The sequence below is a fragment of the Drosophila albomicans genome, chromosome X (assembly GCF_009650485.2).
Source record: "Drosophila albomicans strain 15112-1751.03 chromosome X, ASM965048v2, whole genome shotgun sequence".
Lineage (NCBI taxonomy): Eukaryota > Metazoa > Arthropoda > Insecta > Diptera > Drosophilidae > Drosophila > Drosophila albomicans.
In genome coordinates this window covers 33,328,698-33,354,151 of record NC_047627.2, presented here as the reverse complement: position 1 = coordinate 33,354,151, position 25,454 = coordinate 33,328,698, and the positions used below count along the sequence as shown (strand labels likewise).

General features: G+C 38.8%; 6 protein-coding genes across 6 annotated transcripts; 3 read left to right on the top strand and 3 right to left on the bottom strand.

Moving 5' to 3' along the window:
• The first annotated feature begins 3,314 nt into the window (after window positions 1-3,314).
• On the top strand, window positions 3,315-3,979 carry LOC127565557 (uncharacterized). The gene is made up of 2 exons (XM_052004612.1): window positions 3,315-3,713; window positions 3,773-3,979. The coding sequence occupies exons 1-2, from the start codon at window positions 3,378-3,380 to the stop codon at window positions 3,881-3,883; spliced, it is 447 nt and encodes a 148-aa protein (XP_051860572.1). The 5' UTR covers window positions 3,315-3,377; the 3' UTR covers window positions 3,884-3,979.
• A 1,229-nt stretch (window positions 3,980-5,208) lies between these two features.
• LOC117574072 (uncharacterized) lies at window positions 5,209-5,712 on the top strand. Its single transcript, XM_034257706.2, has 2 exons — window positions 5,209-5,449; window positions 5,503-5,712. The coding sequence occupies exons 1-2, from the start codon at window positions 5,261-5,263 to the stop codon at window positions 5,614-5,616; spliced, it is 303 nt and encodes a 100-aa protein (XP_034113597.2). The 5' UTR covers window positions 5,209-5,260; the 3' UTR covers window positions 5,617-5,712.
• A 6,133-nt stretch (window positions 5,713-11,845) lies between these two features.
• On the bottom strand, window positions 11,846-15,127 carry LOC117563383 (protein halfway). The gene is made up of 4 exons (XM_034241698.2): window positions 14,781-15,127; window positions 13,041-13,960; window positions 12,485-12,980; window positions 11,846-12,421 (listed from the first exon to the last, which is right to left on the bottom strand). Exons 1-4 carry the CDS (start codon window positions 14,796-14,798, stop codon window positions 12,032-12,034), a joined length of 1,824 nt encoding a protein of 607 aa, XP_034097589.1. The 5' UTR covers window positions 14,799-15,127; the 3' UTR covers window positions 11,846-12,031.
• Window positions 15,128-15,283: 156 nt separating this feature from the next.
• LOC117563386 (protein C19orf12 homolog) lies at window positions 15,284-16,108 on the top strand. The gene is made up of 2 exons (XM_034241713.2): window positions 15,284-15,657; window positions 15,751-16,108. The coding sequence occupies exons 1-2, from the start codon at window positions 15,456-15,458 to the stop codon at window positions 15,969-15,971; spliced, it is 423 nt and encodes a 140-aa protein (XP_034097604.1). The 5' UTR covers window positions 15,284-15,455; the 3' UTR covers window positions 15,972-16,108.
• On the bottom strand, window positions 16,056-19,482 carry LOC117563376 (vacuolar protein sorting-associated protein 18 homolog). The gene is made up of 5 exons (XM_034241684.2): window positions 19,067-19,482; window positions 18,356-18,999; window positions 16,865-18,275; window positions 16,651-16,802; window positions 16,056-16,584 (listed from the first exon to the last, which is right to left on the bottom strand). The coding sequence occupies exons 1-5, from the start codon at window positions 19,353-19,355 to the stop codon at window positions 16,120-16,122; spliced, it is 2,961 nt and encodes a 986-aa protein (XP_034097575.1). The 5' UTR covers window positions 19,356-19,482; the 3' UTR covers window positions 16,056-16,119.
• Window positions 19,483-20,049: 567 nt separating this feature from the next.
• Window positions 20,050-22,065, bottom strand: LOC117576617 (uncharacterized). The gene is made up of 6 exons (XM_034261527.2): window positions 21,625-22,065; window positions 21,457-21,563; window positions 21,239-21,396; window positions 21,057-21,185; window positions 20,667-20,998; window positions 20,050-20,604 (listed from the first exon to the last, which is right to left on the bottom strand). The coding sequence occupies exons 1-5, from the start codon at window positions 21,828-21,830 to the stop codon at window positions 20,813-20,815; spliced, it is 786 nt and encodes a 261-aa protein (XP_034117418.1). The 5' UTR covers window positions 21,831-22,065; the 3' UTR covers window positions 20,050-20,604; window positions 20,667-20,812.
• Window positions 22,066-25,454: the final 3,389 nt, after the last annotated feature.

Below are 25,454 nucleotides of genomic sequence, written 5' to 3'. Positions count from 1 at the left end.
TTAATTTCGTATTATATTTACAGTGGAATCCCACATGGTTGCCTTCAAATCCAATCCACTCTTCACCTATGCTCCGACCACCTTCCTCCTACGAAAAACACCTTTAGTAATACCAATTAAAACACATCTTTTACATAAAAACGCTTCTGGTGAAAAATTCCGTCTTTGGCTACCCGTAATATTCACCAAGCTTCTGCATTTGTCTCGGACTCTTTCTCACACCTTCCTCCGAACAGTAGATTCCGAATAAGATACACCCCAAACCGACGAATTCAAAATCTACTTGCCATTAAACGACGCCACAAATACAATCACCTCATACTCAGAGATAACTCAACCAGAAATCTCCATAAAATCGCCTCAAATTGTTAAAAAAAAGCTTTGGGTCTTCCAACTGTCTTGAATCATACCATCAACGAAAATAAACCCCGTGTTTTTGAATTGAACGTGTACGAATGTCCCGTGCGCGATTTTGGAAATGCCCATATATAGATAATATATAAAAGAAAGTCTAAAGTTTCACCAAAAAATAAATAAATAAAATAATAAATGGTTGAGTGAGCGAGCAAAATTTTGAAAATTAAAAAAAAGGTAAAAATCGGCAAAATTTTGGAAATGGAAAAAATTGTAAAGTTGGAAAATTTTTGGAATTGAAAAAATATAAAAATCGGCAATAATAATGAATGAAATAATAATAAAAAAAAAAAAACAACTTCATAAGGGTGGAACAAAGTTCGCCGGGTCGACTAGTATTTATATAGAAACATTATGAAGGCAGCATAAATATCCAAATATCGATAACAAAATTAGATGAACTCAAAGTGGGTGACATTGTGTTTGCCAAGTCACGTGGTCATGTAGCCTGGCCCGCCAAACTGATCGGCAGTGTCAACAAAACCGTGGCACGCGTCGAATACATTCTCACAGAGAATAAATGTGATGTGCTTTACAAGAATATTTGGCTGTATAACGATGCGAACAAAAACAGTTTATCACCAAAGAAAATCTGAGCTATGAAGCATTCGCAAAAGCGATTTATTACACCGAACTTCTGCTCAACACTTTCCCCATCTATGACGATCTGTGTTTGCTGCACCAAATACTACAGCAACGCGACACTTTGTCGGTGGAGCCGCAATTCATTGATGAGATCAACAAACTGCGCAGCTCTCTCACAAAGACAAGTCAAAACTATAATATGGCATTGCAGGCGTTTGCGGAGTTACTCGAGATGCCCCAAAGTCAGCTGATGCTCGTACGCAATCCCGAGGCTGTGGAGGCCATTGGGAAGTTGTGTCGCTTTGTCAAGCCTGAGTCGAAAAATCAAATGGTTGTGGAGATAGTGCGAAACAAGGCAAAGCAGCTAATGCAACGCTTTGCGGCCGCATTTCCAAAACCGTATCGCAAGGAGAACTTTCGTGATGAATACGAAATGCTCTGTGCGATTTACAGACGTCACATGACGGTCACAACAATTGTCAAACAGTCGTCGACGACGGAAGCTAAGCAAACAATAAATATAAGTAAATAAATGCCATTGATTGGTCTTGAGCCAATCATGTCAAGATACCTATTTTTCCTGTTTTTTTTTTTCTCAATCTGTCCGAATCGATGAGAAGGGCGTTGACAATCTTCAATTAAATTCAAATTTGAAACTTAACTGCCAAAAATCACAAACCCCCAAAAAAATCTTCATTTGACACAAGTAGATGCTTAGGTACACCACTTGAGAATCGCCGAGGAAGGCAATGTTCCCACTTGTTAATTCGAACTTGAAATTTAACGGCCAAAATGAATGAATGTGGCGCCATCAGTCCGTTTCCGGTACTACAAAAACTTGAATCGCGCGCCAATTTAAATTTATAAAGCAACCGATGCATAAAAGTCAAATCCGTTAAAATTTAAAATTATTTTTTTCGGACAATAAGCAATTACAACAAGAATAATTGCCAATATGGTTGTTGTTGTTGGCCACTCAATGTTGTAAGGTCGAGCGCACTCGTTGCGTGGCCAGCAAACATCGGCAGCCTCACTACCAGCCAGTACTACAAAAAGAGAACATACAAATGAGAATATATTGTGATTTGCACCAATCATACGGTGGCATGCTTACATATATGTATGTGACAACTTTTTAAGGCTTTTGTTTTGACTGTTGAAACATTTGTGATAAGATGTGCAATTTTATAAATCGCATAAAAAATGCAACATATTTCCAAAGGAAATAAAAATGAATTAGAATATATATAGAATATATTCATACTTGAACATAAATTATATGATCTCATTCACTAAGTTTTACGACTATATATTCCCACTACTCAAGTCTTCTTTATTATGACTTTGAATTTAATGGCTACATTTGATGCACGAGCAAATCTATTGAGCATTATTTTATATATGATTTACCATGTTGGTGTCAAAACTAACTAAAAGCGTAGTTAGTTGTGATAACTTCTCTCAGTAATTTGGGAAATTCAAATGAAACACGCATAGCTCGTCAACTCGCCTTCAACCCTGGTATTGAGTATCATAAACGAACAGCTGATGGCAATCGATAAATTCCATCAGAGAGCTATCGATTTCTATAGCAGTTTAATTTCATCAGCCGCTCTATTGACATTTTTGACAGTTAACAGTTAAATTTATATATTTAATGTGCTAAAATGTTGGAAACACTCAACAACGATTGCTGGTTGGAAATAAAGAAATATTTAAGCCTAAAAGACCAAATCGCGCTGTATGAAGCATTTAAAGGAATTTCAAGTAACTTGAAACTTGTGGTCTTTGCCTGGGAACATCAACGCTGCTTTTCGCTTGATCCTGATTGCTATGCGAAGTTTAAAGAGATGCCTGAATTGTTGGACATATTTTTGTCCAGCATTAAAGCCACACAGGAAATAATATTTTACAGGCTTAATCTGGAGTTCCTCAGACTTTGGGAAAACTACACATTTCCCAGCATGAAAACACTGGTGTACATATTGTATGAGGATTTTCCAGACGCCGATGTCTCCGATGAAGCTCTAACAATTATGACAAAAATATTTCCTGGATTACAGAGTGTGATACCGACTGGTGATTTCGATTGCAGCACTTTGGTGAAATTGACGCAGTTGCGTAAGCTAGATTTGACCGAATGGATGCCGGATTCTACGCCCTATCATTGTATCTATGAGTTAACCAAGTGTCCTTTGATAGAAGAGTTAAGACTAAAATATTATGAACATTTTACTGATATGTATGAAGCTCTCATGGCGATGCCCAAGATGCATACAGTTTCCTTTTACATGTATTACCCAGATGACATTTTAGCTTCAATCCTAAGGAAACGTTTATTAGATGTCCATAAGATAACCTTTAGCCATTGTATCTATATGTTCAGAATGCTTAATTTGCATAAATTGAAGAACTTACGCCAATTGACATTGCAGCACGAAATCAGTTTTCCTTGCGAAAAACTAATCGAGATGATTGCGAATTTCAAAGAGCTGGAGCAATTGGATCTCATCAATTGTGGAAGGATGTTGAATGAGGCAGCGCTGTGGCAAACTGTTGACTGCTGCCCATCGCTAAGGATCCTGAATATATATAACATGCATTTGAAAGAGGATTTTTTCGATGGTAATCGATGTGTCATGGAGAAGACATTGAGCAATCGCTCTCATGATTTAACATTGAATTGCCACACAACACGTGAAATTGAGAAGCTGGTGAGTGAAGTGGAAATTGTGTCCAATTGTTATAGATATTTATTCATTTATTCTTGCAGATCCGCCAGCTCTTCAAGCATCCTCGATTGAAGCTCTCTTTTGTGCCTTTACCGCATGACATCGATGGTACCAGGATAAAAGTGCATTTTGAGCCTTTGCTGCCATCATAAGAGTCAAATATATATGTGACAACTTTTTAAGACTTTTGTTTCGACTGTTGAAACATTTGTGATAAGATGTGCAATTTTGTAAATCGCATAATAAATGCAACATATTTCCAAAGGAAATAAAAATGAATTAGAATATACATATATAGAATATATTCATACTTGAACATAAATTTCCACTACTCTAGTCTTCTTTATTATGACTACATTTGATGCACGAGCAAATCTATTGAGCATTATTTTATATATGATTTACCTTGTTGGTGCCAAAACTAACTAAAAGCGTAGTTAGTTGTGATAACTTCTCTCAGTAATTTGGGAAATTCAAATTAAACGCGCATAGCTCGTCAACTCGCCTCCAACCCTGGTATTGACTATCATAAACGAACAGCTGATGGCAATCGATAAATTCCATCAGAAAGCTATCGATTTCTATAGCAGTTTAATTTCATCAGCCGCTCTATTGACATTTTTAACAGTTAACAGTTAAATTTATAAATTTAATGTGCAAGAATGTTGGAAACACTTAACAGCGATTGCTGGTTGGAGTTAAACAAGTACTTGATCTTAAAGGATCAAATCGCGCTGTATGAAGCATTTAAAGGCATTTCAAGTAACATGATGTATGACGTGGCCCTTGCCTGGGAACATCAACACAGCTTCTTCCTTGATCCTGATTGCTATGCGAAGTTTGAAGAGATGCCTGAATTGTTGAACATATTTTTGTCCAGCATTAAAACCACATAGGAAATGCAATTTCACTGGGTTAAAGTGGAGTTCATCAAACTCTGGGAAAACTACACATTTCCCAGCGTAAAAACGCTGGAGTACATATTGAATCAAGAATTGCCATATATTGCTGAGGCTGACACCGATGAAGCGTTAACAATTATGACAAAAATATTTCCTGAATTACAGAGTGTGAAACCGTAGCGTGAATTCGATTGCAGCACTCTGGTGAAATGGACGCAGTTGCGTAAGCTAGATTTGACCCAATGGGTACCGGTTCGTAGGCCCCGTCGTTGTATCTATGAGTTAACCAAGTGTCCTTTGATAGAAGAGTTGATAGTTGATAATTTTGTGTATTATACTGATATATGTGAAAATCTCATGGCGATGCCCAAGATGCATACAGTTTCCTTTCACCTGTATTATCGAAATGACATTTTAGCTTCACTCCTAAGGAAACGTGGATTAGATGTCCATAAGATAACCTTTAACCGTTGCATCTATAAGTTCAGCATGCCTACTTTGCATAAATTGAAGAACTTACGCCAATTGACATTGCTGGAAGAAAAGACATTTCCTTGCGAAAAACTAATCGAGATGATTGCGAATTTCAAAGAGCTGGAGCAATTGGATCTCATCAATTGTGGAAGGATGTTGAATGAGGCAGCGCTGTGGCAAACTGTTGACTGCTGCCCATCGCTAAAGATCCTGAATATATCAAACATGTATTTGAAAAAGGATTTTTGCGATCGTAATCGATGTGTCATGGAGAAGACATTGAGCAATCGCTCTCAGGATTTAACATTGAATTGCCACAACATAGGTGAAAACGAGAAGCTGGTGAGTGAAGTGGAGATGGATTGTTATAAGTATTTATTCATTTATTCTTGCAGATCCGCCAGCTCTTCAAGCATCCACGATTGAAGCTCTCTTTTGTGCCTTTAAAACCGCATGACGTCGAAATGAGCCTGATACAAATGCATTTTAAGCCTTTGCTGCCATCCTAAGAGTCAAATACATATGTGACAACTTTTTAAGGCTTTTGTTTCGACTGTTGAAACATTTGTGATAAGATGTGCAATTTTATAAATCGCATAATAAATGCAACATATTTCCAAAGGAAACAAAAATGAATTAGAATATATATAGAATATATTCATACTTTAACATAAATTTCCACTATCCTAGTCTTCTTTATTATGACTACATTTGATGCACGAGCAAATCTATTGAGCATTATTTTATATACGATTTACCTTGTTGGTGCCAAAACTAACTAAAAGCGTAGATAGTTGTGATAACACATTCGCGATCGACCTCTTGCTGAGTGCAGACGTGCCTACTCAAGCATTGTCTTCTGTTCAAAGTCTTTTCGGATACAACAACAACTTTTCTTATCAGCAGCGCGCTGCTGCTATTGGTTAATAAAATCGCGTGATTCTGCGCAAGCAACTAAATAACTGTTCTGGTGCGCATGCGCAAAAACAAGTGGCTTTTATTAAAGCACCTTTCGGTGTCTCACCACCGGGTGAGATGTGTGACGAAGGCGTGGCGTGTGTCTCTGACACAAGCCCAGTGTCATGGCAAGTAGTTTCATCCAAACGGAAAGAAAGAAGCCCATCGATTCACGAAAGAAGAAAACTAGCCAGACGTAATAGAAGCCGCTCATCAACGATCTCGATAACGGACAGTGACGATATATTATCTGCACCCACTCGCTCAAAAGCCAAGCTATCCCTGGCCGGTAAGACGGTCTCTTCTCAGATGAATTCATCCAATAGCTTTGCTATGCTGGCTACTGAGGACATCGGCCCGGATCAAGCTGCCTCTCCATCAAATCAAGCGCCAGTCGTTCCGCCAATACCCAAGCCGCCACCAATATTTATACCAGCTGTTGCCAACATAACTGATATGCAAAATAGCATAACCAATCTTATTAGTAGCGATGGCTATATCTACAAAGCTGGTCGGGACGGTCAAGTCCGCATAATGGCTAACAGTGAAGCAAACTATAGAAGCATAGTCAGAATGCTTACGCTAAAGAATGTGGAGTTTCACACTTATCAGCTCAAGCAAGAAAGAGCTTATAGAGCAGTCATAAGAAACCTCCATCACAGCATACCACTTGATCACATCAAACACGCACTGAGTAAAATTGGCCACTCTGTCCGCCACATAACCAACGCCAAAAATCACATCACCAAGGCCCCGATTGCTATGTTCTTCGTCGATTTGGAACCCGCCACCAACAACAAATCTATATTCGATGTCAAAAGACTGTGCAACGCAATTGTCAGCATTGAACCCCCAAAGAAGTTCAACGACATCATACAATGCCACAGGTGTCAAGAGTTCGGCCACACTCAAAGCTATTGCCGCAAGTCATACCGTTGCGTCAAATGTGGTAGCAACCACAAAACCTCTGACTGCACGAAATCTCGCGAAGATCCAGCTAAATGTTTCCACTGCGGAGACAACCATACCGCCTCCTATAGAGGTTGCAGGATTTACAAAGCTGCTGTACAAATGCGAGAACAGGGAAAACCTAGGCAAACAGTACGTAATTACGACGCTCGGCCTGCTCCTTCAGGCATGACATATACGAACACTAACACACAAACCAATAATGAATCCTACAGCTACGCTAATATAGCAGGTGGGCATGGTAACAAATCAAAGCACGCTTCAAATGAGTCAGATCAATCATTAATTGCCCAGATACAGTCAATGATGCAACTTATGCAAGCGCAGATGACGCAAATGATGAGCGCGATTCTTGCTTCTCTATGCAAATAGGTCTTAAGCTGGTACTCTGGAATGCTAACGGCCTATGTAAGAGTAGGCCTGAAGTTGAAATGTATATAAAAAGAAACAATATTGATGTATTACTAGTCTCAGAAACTCACTTCACTGACAGATCTTACTTTAAAATCAACGGTTATAACACAATTCACGCCAACCATCCCAGTGGCAACGCGAGAGGTGGTGCAGCAGTACTCATTAAATGTAACATCAAATACTCAGAGCGTGCCCCCATTCTTGAGCACTGGTTTCAAGCAGCCGTGATGTCGATCGACACTCCAACTGGAAGTCTGGTATTGGCAGCAGCCTACGCACCACCAAGGCATAACATAACGACAGATATGTTTACCCAAATTTTCACACAAATGGGACGCAGGTTCATAATTGGAGGGGATTTCAATGCAAAACACACATGGTGGGGATCTAGACTATGTAATCCGAAAGGAAATGCACTTCTATCCTGCATTCATTCAATGCACCTCAATACACTTTCGTCTGGAAATCCCACCTACTGGCCAACGGACCCAAACAAAGTGCCTGACGTTTTAGATTTTGCAGTGACTTGCGGAGTAAACAGAAATCTAGTACATATTGAGAACGATCCAGACCTGCTTTCCGATCACTGTGCTGTACTACTGAAAATGAACGTACCCATACTGAAGCAGAATCGAACAACTAGGCTGCTAAGAATTAGCTCGAACGTTGAAATCTTCAAAGAAACTTTAGAGGAAAGGCTGAATCCCAATCTCGTACTGAATTCGGGTGAAGACATTGAAGAAGCTGTGGAAACATTCACGCGCAGCATCCATGATGCAGCAAACCTCTGCACTGCTCCGCATCACATTAGCTCAGCGCATCCACAGAGACCAAGAGGAGACAGACACCTGCACTCTGAAGAAATCACAGAGCAACTAAGTGTAAAACGTCGTTTACGAAGAGTTTGGCAGCTAAGTCGAAATCCAAGAGACAAGGCTGCTCTTAACCGTGCAAGCAAAGACTTGAAATCCCTCATCTATGAACTGCGAAATGAAGCTCTAGCAGAATACCTTCGACACGCTGAGCCTAATGGGTTGGAGCACAATCTCTGGAACAACACCAAATATCTCAAGAGACCAACCAAACGGATTCCAGCTATTCTAAGTTCAACCGGCTCTTGGTGTCGCTCTAACGAAGAAAAAGCAGAGACTTTTGCTCTTCATCTGCAGAAAACATTCACGTCCTTCAACTTATGCTCTGCCACGGATGTCATCAACACACAAGCATTCATAGAGTCGCCTTGTCAAATGGATCTTCCGATTCGAGCAATTCAGGAAGATGAAGTTATAAGCATAGTGTCCAGCTTAAAAACAACTAAAAGTCCCGGTTACGATGCTATCGATGCTGCAACTTTAAAATGTCTACCTTTATCTGCAATTGCGTTTCTTACGGTGATCTATAATGGCATCATTAGGCTCCATCACTTCCCCTCACAATGGAAGTGCGCGGAGATCATAATGATACCAAAACCTGGGAAGCCTGAACAGGATCCTGCCTCCTACCGTCCCATCAGCTTACTGGCTATTCTGTCCAAAATATTCGAAAGAATATTTTTGGCCAGGCTATTGCCGGTGCTGGAAGACGGCAACCTAATCCCAGAGCACCAATTTGGTTTTAGGAGTCAACATGGAACCCCTGAGCAATGTCACAGAGTCTCACAAACGATTGTAAGTTCATTTGAAGACAGGAAGTACTGTTCCGCAGCGTTTCTAGACGTAAAACAGGCGTTCGATCGAGTCTGGCATTTAGGCTTGCTTTACAAGCTCAAGTCTATGCTACCAGCTCCATTCTTCCTGCTGCTGAAATCTTACCTGCATAGGCGCCTATTCTTTGTTAGATGCGAGTGGGCTGAGTCCGAAATTTTTGAAATAAAAGCAGGTGTACCCCAGGGAAGCGTGTTAGGACCTATTTTGTATACCCTCTTCACTGCAGATATTCCAGTGCTTGAAAGAGATGATCTCGTTATTGCTACATACGCCGACGACACAGCATTTTTAGCCACCTCAACGGACAATGTAGAAGCATCAGCAATCCTACAACTACAACTGACAAAATTGGAACCGTGGCTGCTAAGATGGAACGTTGTCGTCAACGAAAATAAATCAGCACACATAACATTCGCCACCCGCCCTAAAAGCTGCCCAGAAGTCCAACTGAATGGTACTACACTGCCTGTAGTCAAAAAAGTGAAATATCTCGGCCTAACACTTGACAGAAGACTAACCTGGGCAGATCACATCAAAAATAAAAGAAAACAGCTGAGTCTTAAACTTCGACAAATGAAGTGGCTGCTGGGCTACAGATCCCAACTGAGCCTCAGAAATAAAGTCTTGCTGTACAAAGTGATATTAAAGCCTATATGGACGTACGGGATTCAGCTTTGGGGCACAGCCTCAACTTCAAACATCGAAGTGCTGCAACGTTTTCAAAGCATTACTCTGCGAAGAATAGCCAAAGCACCTTACTATGTTAGAAACCAGGTCATCCACAAGGACCTTGAGACTCCGAGTGTATCTGAAGAAGTTAAAAGGTACGCTTTGAAGTATCAGGAGAGATTGGAGCAACATTGTAACCCGCTGGCCATTAACCTGCTTGACAATAGCCAACATCGCCGACGGCTGAAAAGGCACCACCCCCTTGATCTCCCCTTTAGACCACCCAAAGAGTGGTAGTAAATAAAGTTTTGTAAATAATCTCGTAAATACTCGTCAAAAATTAAAAGTTTTCTGTCATTCTATTTGTTATATAATTTACTTATTATCTTTAGATAGATAGATTGTAAATAAATGAAGAATAAAAAAAAAAAAAAAAATGTCAAGATACCTATTTTTCCTGTTTTTTTTCTCAATCTGTCCGAATCGATAAGAAGGGCGTTGACAATCTTCAATTAAATTCAAATTTGAAACTTAACTGCCAAAAATCACAAACCCCCAAAAAAATCTTCATTTGACACAAGTAGATGCTTAGGTACACCACTTGAGAATCGCCGAGGAAGGCAATGTTCCCAACTTGTTAATTCGAATTTCAAATTTAACGGACAAAATCGCTGTTTCCATTGCACCAAAAAAATTTGGTGTGTCAAGATATGAAAATATAAATAAAACAAGTTAGAAAGCTACAGTCGAGTGTGCTCGACTGTGAGATACCCGCTACCCATTTCGAATAAATGCAAAATATTGCGGTATTTTTCAAAATATACGAAAAATACTAAAAATATACCAAATTTTATATTTGGTATATCAGTATAGTTTCACATTCAAAATATACCATAGACGGCATAATATACCAGATTATCGGCCAAAGCAACTCAGACCCCTAGTAAGTAGGTGTTTTTGCCCACACAAGAGGATGGACAGACGGACATGGCTAGATAGTCTCGGCTGTTGACGCTCATCAATAATATGTATACTTTATAGGGTCGGAGATGCCTCCTTCTACCTGTTACCAACGACATAATCTTTTAAAACGTCTACCCAACTATATATTCATATACACAGACGGATCCAAAACTCAAGTGAAGCAAGTGTTAAACAAAAACATACGTAGCTTACAGATGAGTTCAAATTTTAAATCTAATGACAGAAAACCAAAAGCCCATTTGAAAAAAAAAAAATGTTTTGCCAGAATAAGATGCTTAGGTACACAACTTGAGAATCGATGAGAAGGGCGTTGACAAAAATCGCAAACCCCCAACAAAAAATTCTTCACTTCACACAAGTAGATACTTAGGTACACCACTTGAGAATCGCCGAGGAAGGCAGCGTTCCCACTTGTTGATTCGAACTTGAAATTTAACGGCCAAAATGAATGAATGTGGCGCCATCAGTCCGTTTCCGGTACTACAAAAACTTGAATCGCGCGCCAATTTGAATTTAAAAAGCAACCGATGCATAAAAGTCAAATCCGTTAAAATTTAAAATTATTTTTTTCGGATATTGCGACAACAACAGCAAATAAGCAATTACAACAACAATAATTGCCAATATGGTTGTTGTTGTTGGCCACTCAATGTTGTAATGTCAAAAATTTCCAAATCAGTAGGTGAAATACTAGGCGAACATAAATCAGCAGCAAGCAGAGATACACCTAGTCATTGGATACTACAAAACCCTAAAAAACGCGCCAATTTGAATCATAAAGCAACCAATGCACAAAAGTAAAACCCGTTAAAATTTTTAATTATTTTTTTTTGGTTTTTGTAACAACAAATAAGTAATACCAACAACACTGGATGCTGTCGTGATGGTCAAACTTGAAATCTACTTATGGCGAATTCTCTCATGTTAATTGTAGTATTGTACATAAGCTCAGCCATTTGATTAGTAATATTATCTAAGTGGGTTCGAGAATACGCAATTCGATGACGCATTTGTACATGGTATGAGTGAAAGAGAGGCATAAGAATATACTACTCACTCTTTTTATTGATATATCAACATTTAAAACAGTTCATAATTACATATGTGTAGAGAAGGCACATTGATTGAAATCGGTATATAACAAAGTACTTTGTCATGTTCATGTTGTAAACACATTGGATATGTTCTAAATATGATAATTCAGCACACAACACTGTCGTGTGAATTACGATTCACACAGCCAGTCACAGGGCAACTTTGGCATTTTGCTGGCTGGCCATGGCAAGTAACCCGATGTTTTGAATACCCAATAGTCGTAGGAAACCTTGGTGATGAGTGCGAGTAGTAGAATTACTTCAGCTGCTATCAAGTAGTATATGTAGTCGGTCCAGTCGGGTGGCGATTGACACAGTTTACTCTCCTGCAGCTCGATGACGCTCTGAGGTAAATTGCGGCATCTAATATCCATATAGTCGGGTATATCGGTGCTGCGTTCCTTCAGCCAGTTTTGAAGTGTTTTTGCCGAATTGCAATCACACTGCAATCGGTTTTCCGCTAGATAAATGCGACGTCCATCCGTATCCATTAAAGCGTTGTTTAAAAAGTATTCGGGAATCTAAAACATTGTTAAATAAAGTATACAAATATATCTAAATAGAATTCAGTGTCAAGTCCATACCTTACTCAGAGAATTGTTACGCATGTAAAGGCGTTGGAAATGCTCAATGAACTTGGTCCCTTCAAATTCGTAAATTGAGGATATTTGATTGTTATCGGCCACTAGCTTCACAATATTATAGTATGTGGGATTCGTATGAAAGTGATCGCCCAGACTGCTTATCCTGTTATTGCTAATGTTCAGGGTAAATGTGTTATCCGGTAGCTGTTGCGGCAGCTCAACCAAGCCTAGATTTGAACAATCCACATTGCATACGGTCTTTGACTGATCGTTCTGTATTATCATTATGTTGTATATATTGCAGACACAGTTGGTTGGGCATTTAGTGCCACACTTTTTGATGCTCTCCAGTTGCTTGACGGACACCAAATCCGTCGAGTTAAACCACTTGTGTGTGGCATTGTACAAACAGAATGAACGATCCGGATTAACAAAGATGAATGAGTCCGTATAGATGAGATCGTTGAGCGGTTCGCAAAGCATTCGCATATTGCCACTGAAATATGAAATATATCATATCAAAGAGATTATCATTATTAGTCGGTATAGTACTCACCTAATATCTAGGGGCATGTTCTTGTTCTGATTACGATTCGGTACGCGTGATAAAAGGTTGTTCGCTATGCCAAAAAACTCCAGATGGGGCACATCCTTAACAGCGCGCGGCGCGATCTCCACAATTTTGTTGTTGGAAAAATCAAGGCATCGCAGAACCGACGAAAACTTGGGGAATGCATTCGTCAACTGCGTGATGTTACCGTCAGTGATGGCGAGCGACTGCAGCGATCGAAACATAGAGTTCGAGAGATCCAAGGCTGGCACGGTGAGGTTTCGCACATGTAGATTCGTCCATTTCGATATGTTGCCGCAACTTGAGATCATATTGATGTGTGAGAGGTTGCAGCAATACCAAGAGCCGGGTCGCGTCGGATGCTCACGACACTGGCAGCTATTAATGTCGCGATCATGACTGCCGACCTGCCCACTGTTCATGGTTAGGTTCTCCGATGGATCGCCGGCAGCGGAACCTGCAGTAGCAGTGGGAGCGGCGACACTGTCACCAGATTCCTGCTGTCCACCAGCATTGCCCGCATCGTTACGTTCGGCTGCATTTGGATCATTGCCAGTGGCTAGCCAATTAAGGCACAATTTCTCCTCCGCATAGAAGCAGTTCTTTAAATACTCGGGCACTTCCGTGCTTGTGGAGCTTTCGGGTAATGGTGATGCAGCCGTCGTTGTGGGCGCCGCTGGAGTCTCTAGTTTCTCCGACTCCACAGACCTCTCGGCTGGCGTCGTTGCTATCGTTGTAGCAATAGGCGACTCAATTGATTGTGTGACTGTTGGTTGGGGAGGTGAAGGAGATGGTGAAGCAGCTGCAGATGCCGATGCCTCTGAAACTCTTTCCGTCAGCAGCTTGGCAGGCAATTCATCAGGTCGTGCGCATGCGTGAGCAAGCAACAGCAGCAGTAGCGAGAACTGTAATGAAGAGTCGGGGAAAAGGGGGTCATTTTTTTATTGATATTGTTTACTGATAACGACACCGACAACGACAACAGAAACAACGACAGCGACAGCAAGAACGAGTGACTCAAATTGACCCTTGGGATGTGCGCATTCTGTTTACACAATTAATTAGCGTCTGTAATGCGATAGCAAAAGGCACGGCATGGCTTAGTGCTGCGGTTGTGTTCCTCTTCTCCTTCTTCCCTTCCTTCGCAAACACAGTGTAACGGAATAGCTAATATACGCATGTAAGCCTTTTTCCATGGATATACATATGTATGTATGTGTGCACCTATGCAAATAAGAGATACATATACTCACTAACTGGCCGCTCCTCAAAACACTAACTTGTTGAGGCGCTCACATACATAATACGCACACAAAAATACCAGTATACGTGTGTGAACATGTATGTACATACACAAACACATAAACTATAGTATCGGAGTGTTAATTTAACAATTAATTAGACCGAAATTGCCTCAATTGTGGATTATTAGCACTGCTAATTTTGATAAAAAGCTTGTTATTGTATGCTAAATAATCGCAAATCAATTTACGTACGTATTCAAGTATGTTTGTATGTATGTACATCAATATAAATAAACTTTAAAAGCTGTGTTAGCCTTTTGAATGAGGCGTGCAATAAACATTTTATAAAGCGTTATATACACCCAAACACATTTAAATGTTTAGCTACATACATATGTATAGCACGCACAACTACATACATATCACCTATTTAAATCTATATGTATGTTTGCTTGAAAGTGCGTATGCGCATTTAACTTACTTGTTTAGAGGCGATCATTGCATTTCGAAGACGACACTAGCGTGTAACCAGGGTAATTTGCGATACCGCTGCGTTCAAGAAGAGCACCAGCACAGGATCACATTTTAATCATTTTCCATATATTTATTTATTTACTTGGGGCTGCGCATTAAAACATTTACAATCCACACAACAGAATTGGGTTGCAACTAATGATGATTTATATAATAACACGTATATACGACTATAAATACACATGCGCTAGTATGCAATTTAATAAAACAATTACAATTACAAGTCAAATAAAAACAGCAAAATTATTCGTTATCGACAACAATGAAAGGCAACAATGGATGGCAATGCGATTTAAAAAAAAGCACCTAAGTATAAAATCACCTAAAAATGTACAAGGCATGGCACAGAAATGTACTAAATACTTCTGAATAGGGTGACCGCATCTGTTGAACTACAAATACTTTTTGGTATATTGCAAAGCTAGTCAGCTGCGCTGCGGTCACTCTGTTTATGTAGATCTTGTTGTTAGCTGAAGACAGTTATCACGCATTATGACGTATATGTCGGTCTCTTTCTTGAAATTCTTGAGACATTATTAGATGTGCTTTGTACCCTGACGTGACAACGCCTCATACGCCGCAGGCAAATACGTTATTTAAACATCAAAGTGAACACGAAAAAATGCCCATCGATACCCGCGAGCTAATGGAGGCGATTGCCATTGTGGCCGATGAACAGAACGTTCGAGTGGCCGTCAAACAGTCGGGCAAAGGAACCGCCATTTGTGCTGCCTGCTGCTTTGCTGGTGGCCTTTTGATGGGACCCGTTGGATTAGCAGTTGGCGGCGCTGCTGGCGGAATCGCTGCTTACAAGATGACAAGTGGTGAGTAGAGTGCAGTTATTTCTAATGTTGATGCAATGCAGTCTAATCTGATGATGAATCATTTTGCCTTTGTTTGTGGTGTTATCATAATAGGAACATTCAGGCCGCTGGGAGAGGTGATATTGAACGATTTGACGGATAGACAGCGGGAACAGCTGGTGCAGCACGTGTCCAAAGCTGTCGCCGACATTCATCCCACTGACGTGGTCATGCTGCTGCCCTTGATAGCACAAAACGCAACGATTCAACAGACTGTGCTTAACACAATCATGTCCTTTGTCACAAACGAGCTGCGAATGCAGATCGTCGATTAGTACCTGAAGAAGTGCCGTGCCAGAAATGTTCGATCAACATGGATTGGGAGACAAGTCAGCAGGAGTGCAGTAACAATATTGTGATTACTATAAATATGCAGATTTATTAATAAATGCTCTCTAGATGTACATATGAACTTGCTCTCTGCTATTCCCACTCAACATTCACCTGATCCCAATCGTCAACTAACGGCTGATCGATTGTCTCAATCAACAGGCCACAATAAAGGCAATCGGCAGCCAATATCTCCTCGATTTCCGCTTTGAGATCGGCCCGTTTCTTTTGTTGCTCCGGTGTATGATTAGCTTGTGTAACTGTTTGAGCCATAAGCGCCTCCATTTCCTGCTTTAGCATACCGAGTCGACGATTGTGCTCCTTGCTTAATATCGGCAGAACCTGCTTCTCCAGGCAGTCGCTGTGGAACTTGTGGCCGCAAATGAAGACGAAGAATGGCTTAACTAATAGTATCCGATCACATATATCACACGCATCCTGCGCCTTCATGGTGATGCTGTGGGCTCGCAACTGCCCGAGTTCTTTGCACACACGTGTCGACTGTTCCTTCGATTCGGCCATTTCCCTTTGCAGCTCCTGTATTCGCTGGTTGTAATCCTGTTCGCAATTCGTAAAAGCATTAATAATTGTATATTCTATATATTATATTGTGCTGTATCTTACTCTTAGAGCATCACAGATGGCCTCCTTGAAGTTGTCAATCTTCTCAAAGTCGGAAAAGAATGGCAAGAGATCCTCAATTCGCAGTAAATCACATTCCTTGAGCAGACTTAGGGCCTTCTTAACATCGTCGGTGCCCTTAATTTCATGATACGCTGCAATAACAAACAATTTCAAATGTATCTTTAGCTACTCCACATGCACTAGCAATATTTACCAATTCGCAGCCATAGCTTGCGTCGTGTCTCGTTGTCTTGTGGCTTTGATGCTGTTTCTTTTGCCAGACCCATGTCGAATTCTAGCGCCAAGTCCACTGCGGTTGTCCACATGCACAGCAAGCACTGGAGGAACACACATGCCTTCTTCACACCCAGATCTGTGCAGACCTTGAGCGCAAAGTGAATGTCGTAGTGGATTAATGTCTCATCGCGACCTTGAATCTCCAGGTAGTCCATTAACAGCTTCGGCTGATGCTTGGCATACAGATGCAGCAGGAAATTGTGTATGGCATCGTTGGTTGTATTCAGATCGTAGACGGCAAATTCCAGATAGCGTGTTACCTGCTCGCGCTGCACCTGGGTATCAATCACAATCAGCGTGGGCACCACCTTGTCAATGTCCAGCTTGGAGCCTTGTGCTATGAGGGCATCGATTGTCTGTTTCGGCAGATGTTCCATTAATTGGGGCGCATACTTGTAGTACAGCGAGAGATCGCTCTGCTTGCTTAGCGTCTGCAGTGCTTCGGCATAGCGTTCGGCTTTTAGTTGTTGTCCAATCACCTCCTCGTAGTCGCTTATCGAGATGGCAAATTGTGCCAAATTATGCGGGTCTGCATGCTCCCCAATCAGCTGCTGCACCGCAGTGCGATGCAGACTTGTGCAGGCCAAGACTGGCGTCTCACGCATAAACTCGTCGTACTCCGCCTGCCAATCGTCGCGCCATGCCTTCTCCTTGCCTGGCAAATTGATTTGTGTGAGATACAAATCAATTAGCCAAATGATCAATGCCTTTAGAGCATCAGCTTGCTTGTCGCCATCATCGCTCATGGTTAGGCGTGACAGACGCTTCTTAACGTAACTGATAATGGGACGCTTGTCTTGTAAGATAGTGAACTTGAGACACACCGTTTCGAACGTTTCTTCCGTTTCAGCATAGTAGTTGGCAGCTGCCTCGTAGGCTCCCTCCTTGTACGCTGCCTCCGCCCGCTGCATCAAGACCAGCTGCAGATGCTCTGGCACTTCGGCGGCATGCGCTGTGGCCAGTTCGTACTGCCCTTTGTTCAGATATATGCGCCATATGTTGCGCTCTTCGCGACATATCTTAAGCGTAAACGTCATCTTATTCGTGTACACATAGATGGCACCAGTGCCCATGTCCCTTTCGATGCTTATAAGTTTTCCAACGCGTGCTTCTTCGAAGACTTCGTGGTAGACGAGTTCCTGGTTCAGCAGACAGACTGCCTTAATGTGATCGGCGTAGAGCAGCACGGCATGATACTCGGTAAGCACAAATGACTTTGGCACAATGGTGCGTCGCTCTTCGTAGGACAAGTGCTTGACTTTTACAAAGTCCAAGTTGATTAGCGTGTCGCCCAGTAGCGTTGCATTGCTGCTCGCATCTATTGACAGCTGTGTAGGATGCAGAAGATTCATATTAACTGTCTGCCAAACGACAACTGTAAATGCAAATGCAAAGAATTCTCGCTTACCTCTCCAATCCGGATACCAGCACCACATAACCAAGCCCATTGCTTTGGGTATTGACTACTGGGTGGAGCAAAGAAGCGAAGCATCGAGTAGGTGAGATCTGTCTTTTGTTTCTCGCACTGCGGCTCCCGCTCACCATTCACATAGCTACTGAAAATGGGCTGCAGCGAACGCTCCTCTGGCCGCAGTGTGTCCTCAAATGAATAAATCGCATCAGGTGTGACGGCCACAACTATCCAACGATTGCTGTTGGGCACCTTCAGCACCTCGAGCCCATTTATTGGGTACTTGTTAAGGCCCAAACCAAGATCGTAGAGCTGCTTACGCTGCGTGCTATCGTTGACAGATCCCAGCTCCGTCTCAAAGATGAGGCCTCGACTCGTGCCCAACAAGATGGAGCCTGTAGTCAGCTCTTTGCCATGGTACCTATTGAAGGCCACTGATGTGATTTCATGGTCTTTAAACTTCTCAATGCGACGCTCCTTTAGCTGTTGCTTCTCTGGTGTTTCGGAGCACTGGATGTAGAGGAAATCGGAGGAGACGCCTGGATGCTTGGGCACCAGCACAATGATCAGATGATGCCCCGTATTGTCCTGAAAGATGTTTGTTATCTTATAGCCAGCTAAATACTTATCCAGCGCGGTCTCTATAAACAACAAAAAACTGACATTAGATTTAGATTTAGTGCAACAGCAACAACACAATCAACTTACCGCCTGGGGGAATAGCTCGCGGCAGAAATATTCGTAGCAGATTGCAGCGTCCTTGGGGCGTCGACAGCATGCAGACGAGCCAGTTGTTGGAAACGTTCAAGTGCTGTAGGTCGCCGCTGTAGTTGCTCGGCATTTTTAATGGCAACCTCCGTTTACTAAAGATTTCCTGCTCCTCCTCTGACTCGAAGGGATTGCCGCTGGCCGTGGCAACATGCGTGTTTGTGGACGTAGATGTGCCATCTATGCGGGGCAAGAACTTTGGTTGTGTCGTTGGCTTTGCTTGAGCCATATTGCGTTTATTGCACTAATAAATATTTGTTTGCGAAACTGTTTTCTTTTCATTTATTGACTAATAGTGTACGCCCCATGCAGAGTGACCATGTTGCGGCTGCTACAATAATAGTCTAAAAGACCAAACGCCGTAAAATATATTTTTAGTTTGGTATTTTTGTAGTGCATTTGTCTAGCTGCACAACTGCATGAAAAAATTCCAAACGGCTTTAAGGATTATTATTAACTTATTTATGTATTTGATTAAACATTGGGGTTTTTGCCTGTGTAATTTTCATATTCAATCTGTTTGTTTCGCCAAACATGTTTCCTTTTCACCTATTTGAGTTTAGTATTTTTGTAATGCATTTGTGTAGCTGCACAACTTTTTTGGCGGCTTGCTGCATGAAAAAATTCCAAACGGCTATAAGGAATATTATTAACTTATGTATTTGTTTAAACATTGGTGTTTTTGCCTGTGTAATTTTCATTTTCAATCTGCTTGTTTCGCCAAACCTATTTGAGTTTAGTATTTTTGTAATGCATTTGTGTAGCTGCACAACTTTTTTGGCGGTTTGCTGCATGAAAAAATGAAAAAACGGCTATAAGAATTTCTTATTTCTTATTAAGAAATATTATTAACTTATTTACGTATTTGTTTAAACATTGGTCAGCCTGCTTGTTTTGGCAGACATGTATTTTTTTTCTTTATTAACCGCTCGGTGTGACGACGTTGACAGTTAATGTTAGTACAAATGCTAAAAGTATTCGGTATTTTTGAACTTTTATTTTTACAGCCACACAAAACTTTTTCGCGGCAGAATGCAAAAATTGAGCGGCAGAAAATTTTCTGTAAAATGAGCGATGTTATATACATATGGTAAATATTATCGTTTTATATATTATTCACACTTGGCTTTAATGCTGGCAAACAATTTTCGGCATTTCAGTGTGTTTCCTACGTAATATCAATTTTCCTTCATCAAAATGCGCTCATTTATGAAATGCGTGTCTTTCGGCCAAGAGGCTGCGCAGTCTCCATTTTCACCAGCTTCGATAGCTCAGCTTATTAGTGACCACAACATAGAATTTTTAATATGTACATTAAAACGCGCTGACCACATGCAATAGTTACTCATAGCCACATTACAATGGCAGATGATGCCATTAATCCTGCTGGATTAAACCATGCGGCTGATCCCATGATCCCATGCGTCTTCCAGCATCCGTATTGAAAAAGCGAACGAATCCACCAGGATCAGCTTGATCTAAAACACGGCTTGCCGGTAAGCTAAATGATTTATTGAATTCTATAAATATCAATACTTACGCTGGGATAGCTGTTCAGGTATCTTCTTGAATTAATGGTCCAAACAAATAGCTGGGCAGTGCTTTTTCTATTGCGATACCACCTCCACTATGACAAAATCGCCAAGAAATTTTAAATAAGCACATGATAAATGTTATCGTTATATATTATCCACAATTGGCGTTAATGCTAGTAACCAATTTTCGAAATTTTAGTGTTTTCCCAACGTAATTTCCATTTTCAGTCAGCCAAATACGCTCATTTATCAAATGCGTGTGCTTTTCACCTAAAGTGCTGCGCAGTTTCCATTTTCGCCTGCTTCGATAGAAGCCCAGTTCATTAGTGAGCACAACCTACAAAATTGTAAATATGTCAATTAAGATGCCCTATACACAGACAATAGTTACTCACAGCCACATTATGATGGCAGAGAACCTGATGGATTAAAGCGTGCAGTTCCATGAGTAGGTTGGTTCGATCCCTCACGTTTTCCAGCATCCGTATTGAGAAAGCTAATGAATCAACCAGGATTAGTTTGATCTAAAAGACGGATTGTTAGTGAGATAAGTTTTATTGAATATATCAATACTTACACTGGGATTGCTGTTCAGGTATCTATTCAAGTTGACTATGCAAGCAAATAACTCAGCACTGCTGGGACAATTTTGGTAATATACGTTTTGCATCATGGTGCTTGATTTAAAGCCTAGGGCTTTATGAAGAAAGCGTTTCTCCAGATCTATTGCCAGTTCTTCATTGATGCATTGTGTTTATTTTAAAATGCTATATTTTTATTTGAATATAGACATACCTTGCAGTCTGGCGGGATTGAAATCCCCCCTAGTGTCTATATATAATGCTTTGCCTTCCAAGCCGCTAAATTGTTTCGGTATTTGAACGTTTAAGCTGAGCTGCAAACTAATACAGAGATCAGTAATGAGTAATTGTTATTTACCCACATATGTTTTTCATTACTTACCACATTTGCGTTTTTCCGGTTCCCGACAAACCAACAAATTCAGTAACTCTGCCTATTGCGATACCACCGCCTAAATATTCATCAAGCTCTTGTACGTCCGTTTTAATATTTTGTCTTAAATTAAATAAACTGTCCGATGTTTCCATTGCCTTTATGTCTTGACAATGTTTGTGACAATATTCCAGCATTTTAATATTTTTAAACATGGCTATACTTATATTTTTGAAGTTAAATAATATAATAAATGCACTTATTTAAGTTAAGAGATCTATTCTTATGAGTGGACTTAGACTTTTTGTTTCTTGAATGAATGTGTGACCATAGCAACATTTCTGAAATATACTACAAACAGCTCTAGTATTTTATACTAAAAACAATAGATTTTATTTAATTTAATTAGCCATCGATGTAGGATTGGTGCTTGCTATAAAATGTATTTACTTGTCTTCTTCTTAGCATGCGCGAAAATACTTCTGAGATTCATTCATATATGTATTTCGATAAAACGACGCAAAAATATCGTCTGACTTTTTGTGGGCAATGCCATGGCTATCGATATATTTCGATAAATATATTCGATAAATGTATTTCGTTTCAACTTATCGTTTTTAAATATTTCGACTGATTAGTGTTGGCTATTTATGTGGCTTATTTCCCTCGATATATTTTTTCTGAAAAAAGATTAAATAACAGGACGAGATGATTGGAGTCACTGAAAACTGAAAATAAAGATTTAGCTTCCGATCCACCGTTCTAAAGACAAAAAGACATGAGTGATGTTTTGAGATTTTTTTTAACTTTTATTTATAATTTGTGTGTTTCTTTGTATACATGTAATTGTAATAATATTATAGATGAATATATATACACATACATGCAGTTTGCACACATGTATATACATACCTATGTATATGTATATTTTATGTATATCCATTGTTGTTCCAATAATTCAAATGTGATTAATATTACTGCAACATACATAATTTCTGGTCTTCTTTATGTTCAACACAACATATTCGTACTTTTCAATTTTAACTGCATGTTCGTAGTTTATTTGCATGTAGTAGTAAGTACTACATACTTACATATGTACATATTCGTCACAGTTTTGATTTCGACTTCGGTTAGATTCATACCGTTTCATGATCCATATCTTTTTGGGAGAGCGTCATGCCTTGTTTTCTTTTCCAATTCGTTTTCTTTTTCTCATTACATATATTGATAATAAAAAAATTACAAATTATTTTGTTAATACGTATACAAACGCATATATGTATACGAAATTCTTTCTTTCTTTTTTTTTGTTAGTATGTGTGTGCAATTTATTTGCTAATTGTTGGTAATGCATTTTTGTTATATATTTCTTTTCTATAAATTCGGACTTTCAAAGTGTTCGAAATTACAGTTTAATTATCCTAGTAAAATCTAAAAAAAATTATATGTGTATGTTATATATTTATATACATATATATTCATATACATATATATCGATTTGTTTTTAATACTATTTCTGCAGTAGAATATATTGCGGGACATGCGCTGAAATGTTAGGATTATTAAAAATACATACATGGGGTATGTCTCAGTTTCGCTATAGAAAAGTGTATTTTTAATGAAGCCAAAGTCTTGGAAAATGCAACTGCATGATATTAACATTTAACAGCATATCAATAAATATCAATATGTCTATAGACATACATTTGTAATTCAACCTGAATAATTTTGGTATGCTGTCCATATATAATTTTCGTTTTTTCGATTTTCTTATGCCATTAAAATTATTTATTAAGTAAAATCCAAAAGAGTTCGTGACAGATTTGATTATAATTTGTATTACTTTTGTAGCTATTAAGTATAAACATTTTTGTGCTATACATTAAATTTTGTTTAATTTAAATTTTGTAGGTAATCACAGATTTTTGTTTTTAAATACCGAAAAGTTAAATTTAAATCATCGAACAGCACAGTTTAAAATTTATTTGTTTCTTTTCTTTTTTTTTTTATTTTTGTTTTTGTATATAATAAATATATATAATTTTGACTAATAATTTTCAATTATCTAAATGTTGTCTTATTACTGTTAGATTAACTCTTTTTGTTTTCTTTGTTTTTTTTGTTTTTGAGCTTGATATGCGTTGCATTTTCAACATTAATTTTGCGATTTTTGGTGAATTGAAAAAAAAAATATTCTCATAAAATGTACAGATGTTAAGAACGGGGGCTTTCCTCAGTAACTTTCAAAAGAGTTTTGGTGTCTTCTGGTTTTCTGGGCGTTGGCTTATTAGATGAGTTTTTAGTATATAAGTATATTGTTGAGTGGTATTTGTTGAAAAGGTTATCGTTGACTAAGTGTATTCAGTATTTATTTATGGCCCCAACTTAAGCCCTTATGATATGGGGGCTATGCCTTGAATAAATATGTATGTATGTAAATACGATGATTACATATGCACATATGTATTTTTAATCTAAGGGTAAAATGTGCGCAATTATATCCGCATACAATGTATATTCATCATATCTGTGTTCGTACTTGATGCATTTATACATACACTTAAATATATACGAGTATAAAGTTTAAACTAACAGCTACATAGATATTATGTAAAATGATTAACATTTCATAAGTATGTTACTTATAAACCGTTTTATATTGTATTTCTTTTCGGGTTTATGTTCTGTATATGTTTCTCTTTTATTTGAGGTTTTCTCATCAATCAATCAGTGTGAGAAATGCTTGAACTTGGCATGTCTGTTTTTAGGTATTGAGCGGTCAAGTCTATTGCGATGAAATAATATTAATTATAGTATATTCAAAGATGGGAAGATCGGATTAGCAAATTTGTTATATTTAAAACAACTATGGGTGTGTTTTCTTTATTTTAAGAATATTTTATTTTAACATATTCCAAACAGTATAATTTTGAATAAATTTAATTAAATATAAACAATTTATTCATGTATATTTAGGTATACATAGGTAAACAGAAAAAATTCACAAAAAATAATACAAAAGTTGGTTTCTTTGCATTCACAGTTATTAAAAGTACCTAAACAAAAATTTTGCATAGTAAATATATAAATTAAATAAAATATCCAAAAAATATAATTTTGTACAAAGAAAACAAAAAATGTTCACTTTTTTGTAGATCACAGTTTGTTTTTTTTTTCTTCTTCATTTGCATTATTTTTCGATTCTTTTTTTTTTTGTTAAGCAAAATGGGATATGAATGAAAATTTAAAAATAAATAAAGTTATAATGCACGAAATTAAAAAAAAATGCTTGAAAATAATTAAAAATTGATTTAAGCAATAAGTTCAGAGATATAGAGGCAGAGAGATATATGTTCATATATATGAAGATTAATGGTTGCTTTTCAAAATGTTATAATAAATTAATTAAAATTATAAAACCGCTCACACCAGAGGTAGAATATTGTTGTGTAATTTGCCATGTGAACACGATAGTCTAAGGCTCAACACAGATTAATTGCGTTGTAATATAACTATTTAGATTTTTATTTGTGTGCAACATATGATTGAGTCTGCATGGATCTTTTCTATCGATACTTCTCGGGTATCAATATGGATGGAATATTCTTTAAATGCAGCTTTGTGTTGGTGCAAACCAATTTTGCATTGAGTAAAATATATGAAAGATTTAGTTGGTTGACTTTCGCAGACTCTGTGACTCACACATTGCACAGGTTTTGGATCTCTGAGACAGTTGCGAATTGCATTTTACATAATGAATTGTATATTGTCGGACAGATTAAAGTGCTCTGGTATATTTTCGTTTTTTGGCTGAATAATTAACATATTTTTGTATA

Coding starts and splice junctions, on each gene's coding strand:
- LOC127565557 (XM_052004612.1), top strand. CDS start 3,378: ATGTTCAGAATGCTTAATTTGCATAAATTGAAGAACTTACGCCAATTG. Junction 3,714..3,772: donor CACGTGAAATTGAGAAGCTG/GTGAGTGAAGTG, acceptor TTATTCTTGCAG/ATCCGCCAGCTCTTCAAGCA.
- LOC117563386 (XM_034241713.2), top strand. CDS start 15,456: ATGCCCATCGATACCCGCGAGCTAATGGAGGCGATTGCCATTGTGGCC. Junction 15,658..15,750: donor TGCTTACAAGATGACAAGTG/GTGAGTAGAGTG, acceptor TTATCATAATAG/GAACATTCAGGCCGCTGGGA.
- LOC117576617 (XM_034261527.2), bottom strand. CDS start 21,830: ATGTTTAAAAATATTAAAATGCTGGAATATTGTCACAAACATTGTCAA. Junction 21,564..21,624: donor ACCGGAAAAACGCAAATGTG/GTAAGTAATGAA, acceptor TCTCTGTATTAG/TTTGCAGCTCAGCTTAAACG. Junction 20,999..21,056: donor TCTGCCATCATAATGTGGCT/GTGAGTAACTAT, acceptor ACAATTTTGTAG/GTTGTGCTCACTAATGAACT.
- LOC117574072 (XM_034257706.2), top strand. CDS start 5,261: ATGTTGAATGAGGCAGCGCTGTGGCAAACTGTTGACTGCTGCCCATCG. Junction 5,450..5,502: donor TAGGTGAAAACGAGAAGCTG/GTGAGTGAAGTG, acceptor TTATTCTTGCAG/ATCCGCCAGCTCTTCAAGCA.
- LOC117563383 (XM_034241698.2), bottom strand. Junction 12,981..13,040: donor AACATGCCCCTAGATATTAG/GTGAGTACTATA, acceptor TTCATATTTCAG/TGGCAATATGCGAATGCTTT. Junction 12,422..12,484: donor GTAACAATTCTCTGAGTAAG/GTATGGACTTGA, acceptor ACAATGTTTTAG/ATTCCCGAATACTTTTTAAA.
- LOC117563376 (XM_034241684.2), bottom strand. CDS start 19,355: ATGGCTCAAGCAAAGCCAACGACACAACCAAAGTTCTTGCCCCGCATA. Junction 19,000..19,066: donor GCGAGCTATTCCCCCAGGCG/GTAAGTTGATTG, acceptor TGTTGTTTATAG/AGACCGCGCTGGATAAGTAT. Junction 18,276..18,355: donor CTGGTATCCGGATTGGAGAG/GTAAGCGAGAAT, acceptor CATCCTACACAG/CTGTCAATAGATGCGAGCAG.